A 15,956-nucleotide genomic window follows, 5' to 3' on the forward strand; every position below is an offset into this window, starting at 1 on the left:
CGGGGGAACGGCTCTGAGCCAGGGCGTCCACTTCAAGTGCCCCTGGAGCCATCCAGGCTGAATCCAGGACTTCCCCGAGGTGGGGCGCGCCCCACTTGGAGAACAGCCGTCTATGGGGGAAGCAACGAGGTGGGGCTGGGGGGCCTCCGGGCTCTAGCTGAGCAAAGGTTTGGCAATTCAGCCTGAGGTTACTAGGTGCAGACGTGCACTCCATGCCTGACAAGAGAGACAAGGTGCATTTCTTGCTCCTTGAGGAAGAGCAGCAGGGGTTCATAGCTGTGGAGGAAAGGGCCGCAGACCAGTGCGGGGGACACCAGGGGACACGGCAGCCCCCCACTTACAGGGCACGACACAGCGCAGGGGTCTGGCCATGACCTGGAGGAAAAGGCCTGTGGGTCCCACAGAAACCTTGACCACCCGAGGCAGAGACAGGAAGAGGTGGGCCTGCGCATGGCAGGGGGCTGGGGGTCGCAGCCAGGGGCCGGGGTACCCAGGACCGTGCCTTCAGGGACGTGCCTCTGAGAACCAGCTGAGACCCAGTCATGTCCCCAGTGCCCTTTCGGGCACAAGGGCTCGGCTGAGGGCATCTGTGGAGGAAGAGGCTTTGCTGTTGCTAAGGCAAGCCGGGAGCCCGCGGGAGGGGAATCGAGCTAGGCGACTACATGGGAGAGGAGGGTCCCTGGCCAGCGGCCATGAGGGGTCACAGAACAGCCTTGGAACTGTGGACACCTTGGAATCAAGCCCCGCAGAGCGCCCAGCAAGGCGGGAGCCCTCCCACGAGGGAGGAGTGTCCGTGGGTCTGGAGGAGAACGCGGACCTGGGCTGACAGGGTCGGGCTGGGGAGGACGTGGCAGGCAGCAGACTTTCTGGACCAGTCAGAAGAACCACGTCACCGTGCCTTGGTCCCACGGGCGCTGGTTTGAGAGAGTCCCCATTTAGAGGGCATGACACAGGAGGGGTAAGAGTGGGGTCTTGCCCGTTACTGGGCTCCTGTCTGTAGGGCCCAGACCCCAATCCCAGCTGAGATCTCCAGTCCATGGAAGCCTCAGCCAGCGAGAAGGCTCTACCCAAAACCGCCCACAAGGCAGGCCCATTAGAAGGACAGACCCAGGGGCCACAGTGCACCAAGGCCACAGGGACCACTGACCCAGGGGTGAAGCTGCCCAGCGCCACCCTGTGCCATCACTCCCGGGGGCACGTCTCCGTGTCGGAGCCATCCAGGCTGAATCCAGGACTTCCCCGAGGTGGGGCGCGCCCCACTTGGAGAACAATCGTCTATGGGGGATGCAAGGAGGTGGGGCTGGAGGGGGCTCTAGGCTCCAGCTGAGCAAAGGTTTGGCAATTCAGCCTGAGGTTACTAGGTGCAGACCTGCGCTCCATGCCTGACAAGAGAGACAAGGTGCATTTCTTGCCTCCTGAGGCGGAGCAGCAGGGGTTCGTAGCTGTGGAAGAAAGGGCCGCAGACCCGGGGAGCAGCAGGCAGCCTGGAAGACGGCCTGACAACGGCCAGGAGGAGACCCAGTGGGTCCCACACCATCCCTACTTGCCGAGGGCGGAAAGCAATTAGAGGTGGGTCTGTGAGAAACGGGGTTCCCCCCCTGCCTGGGGGGCATAATCCCTGGGGACCAGCTGAGAATTAGCCATGGCCAAAGGCCCCTCCATCTCTAGGGAGGGCTGTTGGCAGAGGTGTTTCCAGGTTGTCAGGAGGAGAGCCGTCAGGCCCCCAGCCTGCCAGGCTTGTGGGGTGGGGGGACAGTGACCCTCTGTGTCCTGCTGGCCCACCCTCCGTCTGGCAGACACTTCTTCTCTCCGTGACCACGGGTGACTGCCCATCCATGTGCCCCATCCCTTAACCCTGCGTGTGAGGCTCTGGTGAGAAGGGGGACTGGGCCCCAGGAACTGGAACGCTGGGACCCCAACTTGAGCAAGGGTCGACATTCAACACAGACCTTGGCCCTGTTGTTTTAAATAAGAAATTTATTGCAAATATAGAAATTGATTCTCTCCATACAGGAATCTCCGAGTTGAGGAAAACAATTTCGTGCCATTCAGTTTAAAACAGGAAAGTGGGAGGAGGAAGAGGCAGGGAGAGGGAAGAGAAAATAAATGAGGTTACCCCCCGAGAAAGAAGAAGAGGAGAGGGCTCAGGCCCCCCGAGGGAGGAAGGGTCCACACACAGCTAAGGTTCACAGGTTCATAGCCGGGGGCTGGAAGCCCGGCTCTGCAGGAGCCAAACCAGGTGCCAAGGGCAGGGCCGTGGGGCTGGCGGCTCCTTGTTGGGGGGTGGCGGGGGAGAAGATGGACCCTTGGCCCCTGCCCAGCCCTGTGCTTGTTTGGCGAGGGGAAGGGGAAGGAGAGGCTGCCCAGAGCCTCCCACCCACCCCATTCAGCTCCCCTCCTCCCCGTTCCTCTCAGCAGCCGTGAGGGACCTTCAGTGGGGAACTGGGTGGGAGGCAGGCAGGAGAGGCGAGGACTGTAAATACTGGTTCTGTCTTCAAGTGGGGAGGATCCAGAGTCGGGAGGGGCAAGGAGCATAGCAGCTCCTGGGACTGAGGTGGCTATGGAGCAGAAGTCTTGGCAGAGACTAGAAGAGCACTGGGACGGGGCACCCCAACCTTCCTCCTGGCCTCGGGGACAAGCTGCAGCCCTGCCCGGTAAGCCCTGCAGGAGTCAGGCTCCCTGGGGGCCTCCTCTGCCTTGCCCACCCCTCAGCACCCTGGAAGAGGGTCCCTCTCTGCCAGGAATACGGTGGGATGCTGCCGAATGATAAGTTCCCTCGGAGGACGGGGGCAGAGCTGTGGGGGCACCCGTGGAGGTACTTGGGGACCTCCAGCCACTCCTAAGCCCACTCTCCCCCCGGTCTCAATCTCACGCGGCCTGCGGGCTAGTCCTGTAGCTCACATGCTTCAGAGCTGGGATGCTGGTCACCTCCTCCTCTGAGGGGCGCCCAGCCCCACCCCCTCACCACTCCATCAACCTATTTATTTAAATTCTCTGCACAGCGTCCATCACTGGGGAACATTCTGTGGCTGCCCCTTTACTGCATGTAAGCCCCATATAAGCTGGGATCTGTCACTCTTGTCCCCCACGCCTGGCTCCCTTTCCGGCCTTACTCTGTCCTTACTGGTTTGGAGAACCTACAAGATTTTTTTCCTTCCCTTTCCCGGGCTTCTGTTTCCCCCTCTGTTAAATTTCCAGGAGGGGGCGAGCAACTTCCAGTTCAGAACATCACAGACCCTTGGAGACCCTCAGCCAAGCCCAGACTCTTGCTGCCTCTCTGGGGCTGTCCTGGCCTACTCTCCCCCAGTGGGTCTTGCCCTCCCACCACTCTGCAGAGAGCCAGTTCCCCGGCCCGGACACTGGCACCTCCACAGATCTCCGGCACTGTCTCCTAGGAGGGTGCAGAGGCGAGGGGCCTTCCACCTGCCGAGGGGAGAAGCAAGCCCGGGGCCCCTGAGGAGGTGTCCACACCAGACGAAGCTTTCTTCCTGCCAGACCTCTGCTTTTCGCTTCTGGAAGGCCATTAGACCCAGCAGAGGGTTAGCAGCGCTCACTGTGCCCGAGGAGAGAGTGGGCCTAGCGGTGCCACCTCCCAGAAATGTCCCCTGGACCCTCTGATAGGGACAGCAAGCCCAGGCGTGACCCCAGGCAGGGGCCTCCCCCAGGAGGTCCAGGGTGTGACACCCACATGTCCAGCCCACTTGCCCCCCACTCCACCAGCACCCCACCCCGTCCCCCCTCAAGTAGCCTCCCTTCCCTTCTCCCCTGGCCGCCTGCCCTCCCCGCCTGCCTAGGCCACGGGCCGGGTCCACCATTCTTATCACTGTTTTAAACAAAGGGCCGGGCCTTAACAGAAATGAGCGTTTGTCTTTGTGACTATTTTGCCCCTGCTTGGGGTAGAATTCTCCTGAACGGGACCCAGGATGCAGATTCGGGAAAGCCTCCAGGGTGGGCTCCAGGGCAGGAGCCTCTTCTCTAGAGTGAGGGAGGGGCCCGGCCTGCGAGGCTGGGGGTCTGGCCTGGCCAGGGGGCCTCAGTGGTAGATCCAGTTCTGTCTCAAAGATCATCAGTGTGACCCAGGTGGTGAAGGTTGGTTTCCCTCCTGGAGAGGGAGGACCCTCGCGGCAAAGATGGGGACCTGCCCTTAAGGGCCACTGAAGGAGGTCTGAGGTTTTTCTGGCCATCTTCTACCAGGAATGCTGTCGGGAGCCCTCCCTGTGGGCAGCTCCACCTCCCGGGAGGCCAGGCCCACTTTGGGGGCCCCCACCCCCTGACCCCGGTTCCTCCCATGGGCTCCTCCCTCCGGGCCCCAAGCCTCCCCAGAAACCCGCCCCCGAAGCCCCCAGCTCTTGGCCTCCTGTCCTCAGCAGTGTGACTGATCCTCTGCCCCGCCTGATCACCAAATCATCAGGGCTCCCTCCTCGGGGGCCCTGACTTCTCTATCTGCAAAATGGGTGCAACTGGGACAGAGGAGAGGTCACCCCACGCTCCCCTCCCTGGGGCTTCCCTTCCCTGGCAGAGAGGAGGGGAAGGGCCAGGATGGGATGGGAGTGGGGACCCAAGAGGGAGGAGGGGAGGCGACACCTGTGGGCTCAAAGTCCAGAAAGACAGGAGGCGGGGGTGGGGTGGGGGGCGTTTGGGTGGCACCTGTTTTGGGTCTTTTGCAGAGCTGGCCCCTCCCCGGATGTCAAGAGCTGCTTGTCAGATCACAACAGAGGGAATGTGGGAAAGGGGGAGGGGGGCAGGGGAGTCTGGACAAACTGGCACATACACGACAGATGTTTGCTCAGAAAAATACAGTAAAATCGTCATGCAAATATAACAGGGAGTCTGCTCTCTCACACCGCTGGCTTCCCCGCCTGCTCGCTTTGCTCAGTTTTGCCAATCCGGTGTGAGGAGGGGCTGGGGGGCAGGTTTTGGGGGTTGGGGGGAGGTCTGCTCTGCATATCCATGCTGGCCCCCTCCCCCCCACCCCGTCCCCAGGAGAACAGTCCTTTCTTTGCAAATGTCACCCCAAAGTGAGCCTGGGTTTGGTCCGTACCCCAGTGGGTGTGAGAGAGGCCTTCCGTTGAGCCCTAAGGCCCCTTGCCCTCCACCGTCCTCCCCAAATCCTCCCCCCCAAGGAAGGTCGTTGGAGCACCCCACCCAGGGATGGCACTAGCTTTCCTGGTCAGAGCCCCCCACACAGTACAGGTCTTGGTCCCACCCCAGTGCCCACCCTCACCCCAATCTCTGCCACACTCCCCAAATCTCAAGAAAGCCACCTGGGTGACAGACCAGAGGCTGGGGGTCTCTGGCAGGGCGTGGGGAGACCTAAGTGGGCGCCTCCCCATCCTGAGGTGGGTAGGGAGCCAAGGGTCACATCGACAGGTGGGCAAAGCTTTCATTGTCCCTGCCCCCTACTGCTCCCCCAAAATGAAGGTGAAGAGATGACCCACTCCAGCCCCTCGGCACCCCAACAGTGTTCAAGACCCACAGTCTCAGGACCCCAGATCTGCCCCCAAGAGCTCGCCTCTGGCCCTGCCCACCCTCGCCGCCCTCCACCGCCCCACTGAGAGGGAACCCCCAGGGGCCCAACGGTCCCAACTGCCAGGCTCTGGGTTGCCATGGCAACAGAGGCTGGCCAGGGAGGGGGAGGTGCTCACTGTTTGTGCTTTGTTCGATGATGGGTGGGGGTCAGCAAGGGGGAGTGGCCGTTTCCATGGAAACATGGGAGCCCCTCAGGCCAGGGGGTGGGGCAGGATGGGTAGCCAAGAGGGGTTGGGGGGAAGCCCTCCTTCCTCTGGGCAGGCTAAGAAGCCACCCCGGGAGCCCACGAGGGGGGTCAGGCAGGCAGGAGGCCAGGATGTAGGGGCACAGGCAGGAAGGCCCCCATCACACCCTGCCTCTCTGCTGCCCCCGGGCATCACAGTTCACTGCCGCCCTTCTGGGAGGAGCAGGGATCCAGGAGGCCCAGGAGGCTGGGGGCCGAGGTATGGGGCCTGCACCTGAGACGCGGTGGGAGCGGGCCCAGCCGCTCTCCTCAGACCCCGTCACAGCTCCCAGGCTACTTGGAAGACACTTGAAGGGGGCTGGTGGAATGTCCCCACGCCTCGGCTCCTTTCCTGTCAGTAGGGCCCCCGCCTCTCGTGGGTGCTGGCACGGGGGCGAAGGCCCCACACGACAAATCACAGCTCCCCGCTTGGGGGCGTGGCCATGGGGCTTTCTGGAAGGGAAAAGCACCCACCTGCATCAAGTGCCTCAGCCCCAAGAGACCACGGCTCTGGAAGCCCGCGGTAGGTGGACCGAGGGTGGAGGGCCCCTGGGGAGCCACTGCGCGGGGGATGGCACTGGGCTGGGAAGTTGGGAGACTGATCGTAACCTGCCCCATGACCCTGGGGTCGTCACTTCCTGTCTCTGGGCCTTAGTTTCCCCATTCATAAGGGAAGGAAAGGATGCCAGTGTCCACCTGGTGCTTCATCTCCCAGTGACCTGTCCCCAAGCTGGGGGGACCCTCTCCTTGCCCCCAGGGGGCTTCAGTCCATCTCTTGCCCTAGGCTCCTTTGCCCCCAAACCTGCCCCTCGTCCCAGAGCCCCAGACCCCACACCCTCCGTTGGCTTCCTCCCTGCCCCCGCCCGAGCCCCGCCCCCCAGCAGAGTCCCTGGGCAGCACAGTAAAGACAACTGGTTTCGGTATCAGTGTGTAAACTTTAAGGAGAACGTGTCTCTGTTTTCCTGTCCGTTATTGTCGGGTGGTAGCTGTTCACAGTCAGGTGGTGGTCAGGTGTGTGCGTGGGTGCGTGCGTGCGGGTGTGCGTGTGCGTCCACTCCTCGGCCTCGGCCCCCAGCGCGCCCGCCCGGCCCCCTGGGCCCTTCCCCATGTGCCCTCCCCCGGCCCGCCCCCTCCAGCCTCACCGGGGAGGAGAGGGTCACAGCTTCTGCTGGGCCGAGACCCCCTTCCAGTAATCGAGGATGTCGTGCAGATCCTCGTCCTTGGCGAACTGGACCTTCTTGCGCAGGGCGTGGCCCGCGGCCATGTACACCTCCTCCCGGGCGTGCTTCTTGTAGGGCCGGAAGCGCTCCCAGATCTTGTGCGTGCTCTCGGAGGAGTACTCCGGGCTGGAGGAGTACCCCGAGTAGTAGTGTCTGGGCGAGAGCTGCGAGTAGGTGGAGTCCCGCTTGGAGCGGGTCAGCGGCTTGAGGAAGGACACGCGCTGGCTCAGGCTGTCGGCGCCCTCCTCGTAGTACAGGGCCGGGAAGCTGTGCCGGTGCTCGCTGCAATGGTAGGCCGGCTTCACCTCCAAGTGGTGCACGCCACCCCCGCCGCCCCCGCTGCCGCCCGCGGGCACCAGCGGGAGCCGGTCCAGCGGGCTGTTGAGAGGGCTGCCCTTCTCGATGTATTTGGAGTCGCCCTTGGCCAGCCCCGCGGTGGCCGGGTGGTCAGGCACGTCCAGGCTGAAGACCTTGGCGCTCTTGATGGAGCCGCTGGACGAGACGCTGCAGGTCTTGCGGGCCACAGCGGCATCGGCACTGAGCTGGCGCTGGAGCGGGTGGTGGGAGCTCTCCTTGTAAGGGGGTGAGAGGAAGCTGGGCCGCTCCAGCGCCCCAGGGGCAGCAGCCGAGGAGGCTGCGGCGGCCGCGGGGAGGGACTGGCACTCGAAGGCCAGCTCAGGGTCCCCGCCACCGCTGCCACCCCCAAGGAAGGAGGCCGAGTCCAGCTTGAGGGCATCGATGCAATTGTTAATGATCTGGTTGACCTTGTCCACCTCCTTGGCGATGGTGGAGATCTCAGCGGCTGAGCCCTGGCCGTTCTCCAGGTCCGGGAGGTCGTCCTCAGGCCGGGCCAGGCCGTCCCCTCCCGCGCCCGTGCGCACCTCAATATAGTTGCCCTTGGTGGCCACCTTGGGCGTGTCCAGCCCAGCCTCCAGCCCCTTGGAGGTGGGCAGCTTCTCCCCGATCATGGAGGGGATGGAGGACATTCGGGACACGGGCAGCACGGGGGGCTCGCCCAGCTTCTGGGCGGCGTGGACAACGGAGCCAGCATCCACGTCGGCCCCGTAGCGCAGCTCCAGGATGGTCTTCTTGACCTTGACGGACTTCTGCTTCTCCTCCTGCATGCGCCGCTTGCGCAGGCAGTAGTAGACGGCTCCCAGCACGATGACCATGCCGAAGAGGCAGCCCAGGATGGTCATGATGTAGTGGGTGGTGGTGGACGTGCTGGGCGCCAGATCGCCGGGGACCGGGTCCCGCGTGGTGAAGGTCAGGCAGGTGTGGTTGAAGCGGCGGCTGTTGCGCAGGGAGGTGACACAGAAGGTGTACTCGGTGTGCGCCCGCAGCTTGTCGAGCGTGACAATCTCCTTCTTGTTCTTGAGCGTCATGACGTCGGAGAAGTAGCTGTTGTTGTACTGGACCAGGACGTACATCTTGCTGTAGGGGTGCGGGATGATGACCACCAGGGTGGCCGAGGTGAAGGTGACGTGGTGCAGCTTGATGGCGGGCCCCGCCGAGGCATCCGTGGTGGACGAGGCCGGCGGCTCCACCGACAGGATCTCGTCGGGGTTGAAGCCCGAGTTCTCGTCGGGCTCCCTCTGGGCGTCGGTGGAGTAGGGCGTCGGGTGGCTGGCGGGCCGCGCGGGCAGCGAGCCGTTGCGACACTTGGCCTGGAGCACGGTGATGGCGTTGAGGCTGTGGTAGGGCCTCGGCACGAGCAGCGGGTAGCCGGCGAACTCCCGCGGCGACTCGCACTGCAGGCGGTCATAGTTCTTGGTGACGTTGTTGAAGACGACGAGCCAGGCGAGGAAACCGAAGAGGTCGCACTCGCAGTTGAAGGGGTTGCCCGCCAGCTCGCACACCATGAGGCTGGCCAGGCTGGCGAAGGTGGCGCCGTCGAGGCGGCTGAGGCGGTTGGAGGACAGGTCGATGCTGATGAGGCTGGGGCACTCGGAGAAGGCGGCGGGCGTCACCAGCTCGATGAGGTTGTGCTGCACGAAGAGGAACTGAAGGCGCCCCATGCCGCGCAGCATGCCCTCCGTCAGGTTGCTGAGCTTGTTGTAGCCCAGCTGCAGCACCTGCAGGCTCGACTGGCCCAGGAAGGCGCCGTCCTCGATGTAGGAGATCTCGTTCTTGGTGAGGTTGAGGTCGGTGAGGTTCCCGAAGCGGTTGAGCGAGGAGTAGAGCACGGCCTTGAGCTTGTTCTCATTGAGGCGCAGGTCGTGCACGGTGCTGTTGATATGCTGCGGGATGGTCTCGTAGGGCGGCTGGTTCTGGCTGCAGATGGCCAGCCACACGTACCCCTTGTCGCCCTCGATGAGCCAGCAGTCGGCGCGCACGGCGCCCGGCCGGCACACACACAGCAGCGCGGCCGCGCACAGCCCCAGGCGCAGCATGGCGCTGGCCACCGCGGCCCCCTCACGGGCCGGGCTGGGCGTGAGGGGCCGGGGTGCGGAGGGCCTAGCAGCCAGAGGCTGGGGCTGGCAGCACAGTCCTTCCTGGGGCCGCCACCATCTTGGGGGCGACCCCCAGCCCGGGGGCCCCCAGTGAGGCTGGCAGGGCGCTACTGGCAGGCGCCGGGCACTGCGGCCAGGCCTGGGCCAGGGGGACGGCGGGCCCCACAGCCTGCGTCCCTGCGCTGCTGCTCTCCTGACGGGAAGGTGCACAGGTTCTCAGGGCCTAACTTCCTCTCCCTCCTCCTCCTCTTCCTCCTCGGGTCCTGAGTCCAGAACTTCAGAAGATTCCCGCGAGAGGCTGGAGAGCAGAGCTGCGAGAGGGAGCGCAAGAGACGAGAGTGGGAAGGAAGAGACCCATCTGTCACCTTGTTCCTGAAAGGCAGCACCAAGAGGGGGTGACAGATCAGTGCAAAGGCTCAGAGTGGCCCCTCGAAGCTCCAGCACGGGCCCCCAGCCCCTTCTCCACCCACGGGGCGGTCCCCTGTGCCAGGAGCACTCTAGAGTCCCTGTTACATAAAAGAAGGGAGGACGATGGGGGGCAAGAGGGGGAGGAGGGGGTGGGGGCCTGGAAGGAGGGAGACTGAAGAAAGGAGGAGGGAGGGGGAGGGGGACGGAGTCTGAGGACGGTGGGCAGAGAAGGGAGCCCAGAGAGTAACAGGTGAGGTCACAGACAGCCTCACACTCATGCCCCAGCACACTCGTGTCCACACTGGTCCACCTGCCCGCACAAAGACCCACATGCCCCTACACGAGCCCGAACTCCACGGCACACAGACACAGACAGGTGTACGACAAATGGGCTTGTACACACATGGCCACGTACCCGAGCGGGCACCCTCCCGTCCAGATAAAGAATTAAGACGCCCAGCAAAAGGCCGCCTCTCCTCCACGCCCCAAGATAAATAATTCATTTGTTGTGTAACTGCTCTTGTTCCAAAAATAATTCCCTTGTCTCAGCTTCCATGGGGGAGGGGGAGCGGAGCAGTGAGGCTGTGGGCCCCCAAGCAGAGGGATGCAGAGGCTGGGGTCTCCCGCAGTGGGAGGGCACAGGGAGAGCTCATCCTACAGGCAGAAGCAGAGCCAGGGGAAAGAGACAAGCAGAGTCTGGGAAGGCAGACACACCCCCACTATCACTTCCCCAATTGCTTTCCATTAGAGGCCCTGATCCTGGGGGTTAGGGGGTGGTGCTCAGGCAGGCGAAGAAGCCAGAGGCCTCCGAATAGTGGCTTCCGAAGCCTGACATCCCCTCCGTGGATGGAGAGTCAGGGGCCCAGAGAGAGGCAGGGACTTGCCCCCAGTCACACAGCACAGCCTGGGCCAGATCAAGATTCCTGAGGCACCAGGAGTCAGGAGGCCTGGAGCCTGTCCACCTGGTCTGATGAGCCGGATAGAGCACACACCCCCGAGTCTGCTTCCACATCTATAAAGTGGGCACCAGGTCCCCGCCTGGCCATCTGATGGGGAAGAAGGAAGGTGAGCCGTGCTCCCCTGAGATGCAGAGGGGCAGCGCTGGCGGCACAGGGCTCACAGCCCACAAACACTCATTTTCTAAGGGGGAAAACAGAGCCCCTGACGAGGGGAGACTTGCCCTGGTCGCCCAGCAGGCCGGACACAGCCCCTCGGCCAGATCCGGCTCCAGCTCCTGCCCCCTGCTCTCTGGACAGCGGGAAGAGCCCAGTGCTCCCTCCCTCCACCCGGGCGGTGACCAGGGTTGTGACGATTAGGCCAGAGAAACCCATGTTTGGATGAAGAAAGGCAGAGACTGTTGACAAGAACCACCTCTGCGTCCTGCTCCTCCTCCTGGGGAACTCCAGGAAAGAGAGCACTCTGAAAAAAATATATAAACCTTTGCTGTTAAAGCAAAACCAATTTACAGCCCTGAGCCCCAGGGGGCTGGAACAGAGGAATGGAGAGCGAGAGGGGAAAAGTCCCCAGAGAAGTCCAGGCAGGCAGTTTTTGTTGAGGTGGCAGGTGAACAGGCCGTCCGGATGACCCCTCGGATAAAAGGGTGACGTGGCGTCAGAGGCTGTGACAATGGGGACCTCCTGGTGAGATGGCCTCCCACCTCCCCATCCCTGCGGGGCCAGCTTGGACTGAGGGGGCGGACAGGGGTGTAGGAGGGCGCACCAGGCCACCGAGCAGGAAGGGGCGCCTGGGTGGCAGACAGCATTTCTGTCCTTGGCTGCGCCACGCAGTCTGAGTGCCAGAGTCCAGGACCTGGGCTCCCGTCCGGCTGGCTGCGGGCTCCTAGGGGCCCCTGGGCCAGTCCCACCCATCTGGGGGCCTCAGTTCCCGCCCCTACAGGCAGCGAGCTTGTCCTGGAGGCGGCTGAGGCGCCAAGCTCGCCAGAGGACCTTCCATCTGCAGCTCCTGGGCTGGGTGTCTGGGGACCGCATTTGTATGCAGGTGCACACACAGGTGCGCGCTGGCTCAGAGCGCCGCCGGTGCAGGCAGCGCTCACGTGTACAAGCAGACAGATGCGCAGGCAGGCGTGTGTGCACACATATGCCTGTGTACACAGGACGTGTGCCCGCGCAGCTGGCTACAGGAGCTCTCTAGAGTGGACACAGGCATGCTGGTGTGTGCAGGGGCAGGAGGGATGAGCGTGGGGGCAGATCAGGAACGAGTAACACCCACCTATGGGTCAACATGTTTAAGCACGTGCATTCCACATGTATGTGTATGTATATGTACACGTGTGCAACTTTAGCCTCCTCAGATCTGAGTTGCTCAAACCAGCACCCCCGCGGGCGGGCCCGGGTGTGGGGCAAGCTGAGCGGGCTGGAGGCCCCAGGCTGGAGCCTCGGGAAATCCCAGGCCACATTGAGGGGATACAAAAAGGCTGAGGTGAGGGAGGGGAGTGGGAGAAGGGGCCCAGGCTAGTCCTGCCCCATCTTCCCTTCCCCAACAGTCCAGGGTGGGCAGAGGCCCTGCCGCGCCCCACCCCAGCCTCTCTGAGCTCTGCCCTCCTCAGCCCTCAAGCTGCCCGAGCCCCGGCCGTCTCCCACTCCTGCTCCAGGAGTACCGGGGCTGGCTGCCCTGCCCCTGACTCAGACAGAGGGGAGGAGGCTCCCACCCCCGGCCCCTTCCCTGGGCTGCCTGCTCATGCCCCACCGAGGCCTGAGGCAGCGAGGGAGGGGTACCGCAAGCACTTGGTCCCCTGCCCGCTGAGCACACACTCAAGGCAGCGGGGTGGGGGCGGGGGGGGCAGGAGTGGGCACTGCAGTTCTCTCGGGCCTGGGGCCGAGGGTCCCCAGGGTCAGGGCCGTCCCCTGCTCCCGCGACAATGATGCCCCAGCACACACACTAGTGGGAGGAGTAGGGCCCTACCCCCACACCTCTGGGCGGGTGGGGAGAGAAAAGGAGGAGGTGAGGGAGCCCGCAGGGAGGAGGCGAGCACTGAGAAGGACGACAAAGCAGAAGTAAGGAGCTGGCCAAGCAGGGAGAGACAGAGGGTTAGAGAGAACAGGGAGAGCACGTCTGAGATGGAGGAACCGATCGCGGGAAGCACAGCAAGATGACAGATGGGGGGGACACGGCGCCTGCTGCCGGCCCTGCCCACCCACCCCAGGGCCAGGGAGATGACAGCAAACGCAGCCTGTGACCAGCCCAGGGGGAGGGGAAGGGGCAGGACCAGGACGCAGCCCTGGGAGGCAGAGGCCTTTTCTACACGGTGGCCATGCAGGGGCGGCCCGGGTGGCGCTGTGTCCAGCAAAGAGGTATGCTCCTGGCTGGCCTGGCCTGAGGGACCCTCCCGTCCTCTCCCCACCCCCACTGTACCTGCCCCTGCTCACACAGGTGTGGCCCGAATGAGTGACCTCCGGCCAGAGCAGGGGACAGGCCCAGGATGCGCACCAGCACCTGTCCAAGGCCCCTCTCTCCTTCCACCACAGAGAGAAGGGACACAGCAAAGTTGGGGGGCAGCGTGCTATCAAGGAGGCTTGGGGAGGTCCCCCAGTCCAGCCGGCTGCATGTACACGATGTCCCCCCTCGTGGGGACACGCTTGGAAGGAGAGGAGGGAGGGGAGTCAGCGACACCTGACAGATCTGAGGGACAGATCTGAGGGGCAGAGCCGAGGTGGGGTCTCAGTCCGGAGCCGGCACAGCCACAGAATGTCTGAGTGACCCTGGGCCACTGCCACCCCCTCTCCATGCCTCAGCACGCTCCCCCCACAGAAGTCCCGGTTGACCCAGTTGGTTTCTGTGCCCTCCTCCTCCAGGTACAAGGTTCTGGGCCCCTGGACGGACTCAGAATCCTAGAGCTTCAGAGCTGGAAGGACAAGGAGCTCTTGCTCAGCCCTTCTCAGAGGGGAAACTGAGGCCAGGACTGGGGAAGGGAGTGTTCGGGGGGTGGTGGGTCAGGCTTGGGACCTGGGGTAATCCTGATCTGCCAACCTCGACTGCCCTGACAGGGCCCCCTCCTCAGCCTCCAGCTCCCGGCTGGGTGAGAGACAGGCGAGCTGTGCCTGAGTGCCCTGCTGAGGGGGACGAGGCGGGGAACAGGGGAGCGGGCATTGGCAGGGAAGACACGGGGCTGGCCAGCTTGGAGACCCCGGGTGGGTTGCAGGCCCTCCCTGAATCTCACTTTCTCCACCTGCCTGGCAAGGTGAGTGCCACCCATGGCTCCCACGAAACCCCAGGACCTGGTGGACACAGACACGCTCTGCCCAGGGCAAGAGGCCCGGCGAGTGCAACCTTGGGCTCCTGTCCCAGCAGGGACGTTGTGGGGACATCGGTGGGGTCGGGGAGCAGGTAGGGGAGGTGCAGTCGTGTCCTGGCCTCCCAGGAGCGGGGACGTGAGGCTCAGCGGGAAATCTCATTTACGGCAGCTGACAAGCGCTGGCACGGCTCCCCCTGCGCCAGGCTGGCCAAGGCTCCCCGAGGTGCCACTGTCACTGTCCTTGTCAGTGCCATTACCCAGGGTTAGGAGGACCGAGGACTCCTAGGGCCCAGCCCAAACTCACGGGGCGGGCTGCCACCTCCCCTCTCTCTGCTGGAAGCACAGCACCAGGCCAGGGGCCCCAGTGGTGGGATACCACCACTCTGCCCTCTGTGACAAAGCCCGCCACCCTCTGGGGCCAACACTGGATCTTGTCGCTGCCTCTAGCTCACTGGGGCTCCTCATCTGCAAAATGGGTAATTATACCTTCAACACGGAACTACTGTCTGGTCGGTGAATGGTTTGGATTTCAGGTGCAGTGAGCCCCAGCTGCAGGGCAGAGAGAACGGAGCATGGATATTGGAGGCAAAGGGCCCTGGGATTGAATGCTGAGCTGTGTGACACAGGCACATTCATTAACCTCTCTGGGCTTCAGTCTCCTTGCCCATAGCTATCCCTTACCCAGTGGCTCGTTTGCATCTGACGTTTTCTGTTCCTTGAACCCTAAATGAACTTTAGTGCATGACTGGCACTGTTACTTCATTTTACAGATCAGAAATCTGAGGCTCTCTCCTTCCCCAACTTCCTCTGAAGAGTGGGGCCCATGGCAGGGACTGGACATGCATGGAGTCTGGTGGGTTTCCTGCCTCTTGTGTAAGTACCACCCCACCCCCAATCAGGAAAGTGTGCAAGCGTGGACTGTCCACAAGCTGAGAGAGACTTCAATTCTGCCATCATTCAGGAAGTACTGATTCCAGACCAGCTATGCTGCTCAAACCCCCAAGCACACTCCCACCTCAGGGCCTTTGCACGTGCTGTTCTCTGCCTGGAATGCTCTTCTCCCACTAGCTGCACAACCCACTACCTCGCTTCACTCAGGTCTCTGTCCAGCTGCTCCCCCCCAGCCCCACCTTCCCTGACACCTAATCTGAGATAACTCACTGGTCACTCAACCCTGGCTTTGGTCCCTTCAGAGCACTCAACAATACCAGACATCATTTAGTTCTTTATTATCATCCCCGCCCCACCATGAAATCAAAGCAGACTTTATCTCATTGGCAAGTGTCACCTCCACGCCTGGAGGAGGTCAGGCATGTAGCAGACGCATGGAGCAGCATCAGAACGCGCCGTGTGGAATGAAAGCTCAGGGCCAGGGACGGGGGACGGAGGGAGATCTGGAGTCCCTGAGCCCAGTGAGGCAGGATGCGAAATGTCAGAGGGAGGGGCCCTGCTCATGGGGTGCTCACGGTGCACAGGAAATGTCTGAGCCTTCCTTTCAGCCTATGACTCCCCCTGTGCTTCCCATTTTCTAGATGAGGAAACTGAGGTTCAGAGACGTGCAGTGATTTGCCAAAAACCACACAGCCAGGTACCTGGGCCAGCCTGAGCTCTTAGAACTACCAGACTTTCCGCAATCCTGCAGAGGTGGCTTCTCCCAACTTGCATATCACCCGTGACAGAGATCTCAGCACCCGTCTGAGGCTACTTAGTCCCTTCTTGAGCAGCTCTGATTGTTAGAAATTTCTTTTCTCACAAAGCCAAACCTGGCTCCTTGTACCTCTGTTCACTGGTCCCAGCATCATCTGGAGCCCCTGAGAACAAGGCCAGTAGCCCCCCTCAAAGGCCTCTCCGATATGGGCTCATCTGTTCTC

At 62.8% G+C, this 15,956-nt stretch overlaps 1 protein-coding gene and 1 long non-coding RNA gene across 9 annotated transcripts in view; one reads left to right on the top strand and one right to left on the bottom strand.

Moving 5' to 3' along the window:
• Positions 1-1,945: 1,945 nt before the first annotated feature.
• LOC106782698 (uncharacterized) lies at positions 1,946-15,847 on the top strand. 3 transcript variants are annotated; one of them, XR_011433803.1, is made up of 4 exons: positions 1,960-6,275; positions 9,699-11,473; positions 14,856-14,938; positions 15,618-15,847. It is a non-coding gene; the product is annotated as an uncharacterized lncRNA (long non-coding RNA). The 3 variants fall into 3 exon arrangements; XR_002804536.2 differs by having other exon boundaries at positions 9,699-10,898; XR_011433804.1 differs by having other exon boundaries at positions 1,946-6,275; positions 9,699-14,938.
• Positions 6,668-15,956, bottom strand: part of ELFN2 (extracellular leucine rich repeat and fibronectin type III domain containing 2) — a 50,688-nt gene continuing 41,399 nt past the window's right edge. For 5 of the 6 annotated variants that reach the window (XM_070253597.1, XM_070253595.1, XM_070253594.1 and 2 more), the window contains one exon: positions 6,668-9,797. In XM_070253597.1, the coding sequence (XP_070109698.1) occupies positions 6,909-9,365 (2,457 nt within the window). In that variant the 5' untranslated portion in view covers positions 9,366-9,797 and the 3' untranslated portion in view covers positions 6,668-6,908. Of the gene's footprint in view, positions 9,798-15,956 lie in introns of those variants that run through there. The other variant, NM_001257171.2, reaches the window with a different exon arrangement.

Source organism: Equus caballus, chromosome 28 (genome assembly GCF_041296265.1).
Source record: "Equus caballus isolate H_3958 breed thoroughbred chromosome 28, TB-T2T, whole genome shotgun sequence".
NCBI lineage: Eukaryota > Metazoa > Chordata > Mammalia > Perissodactyla > Equidae > Equus > Equus caballus.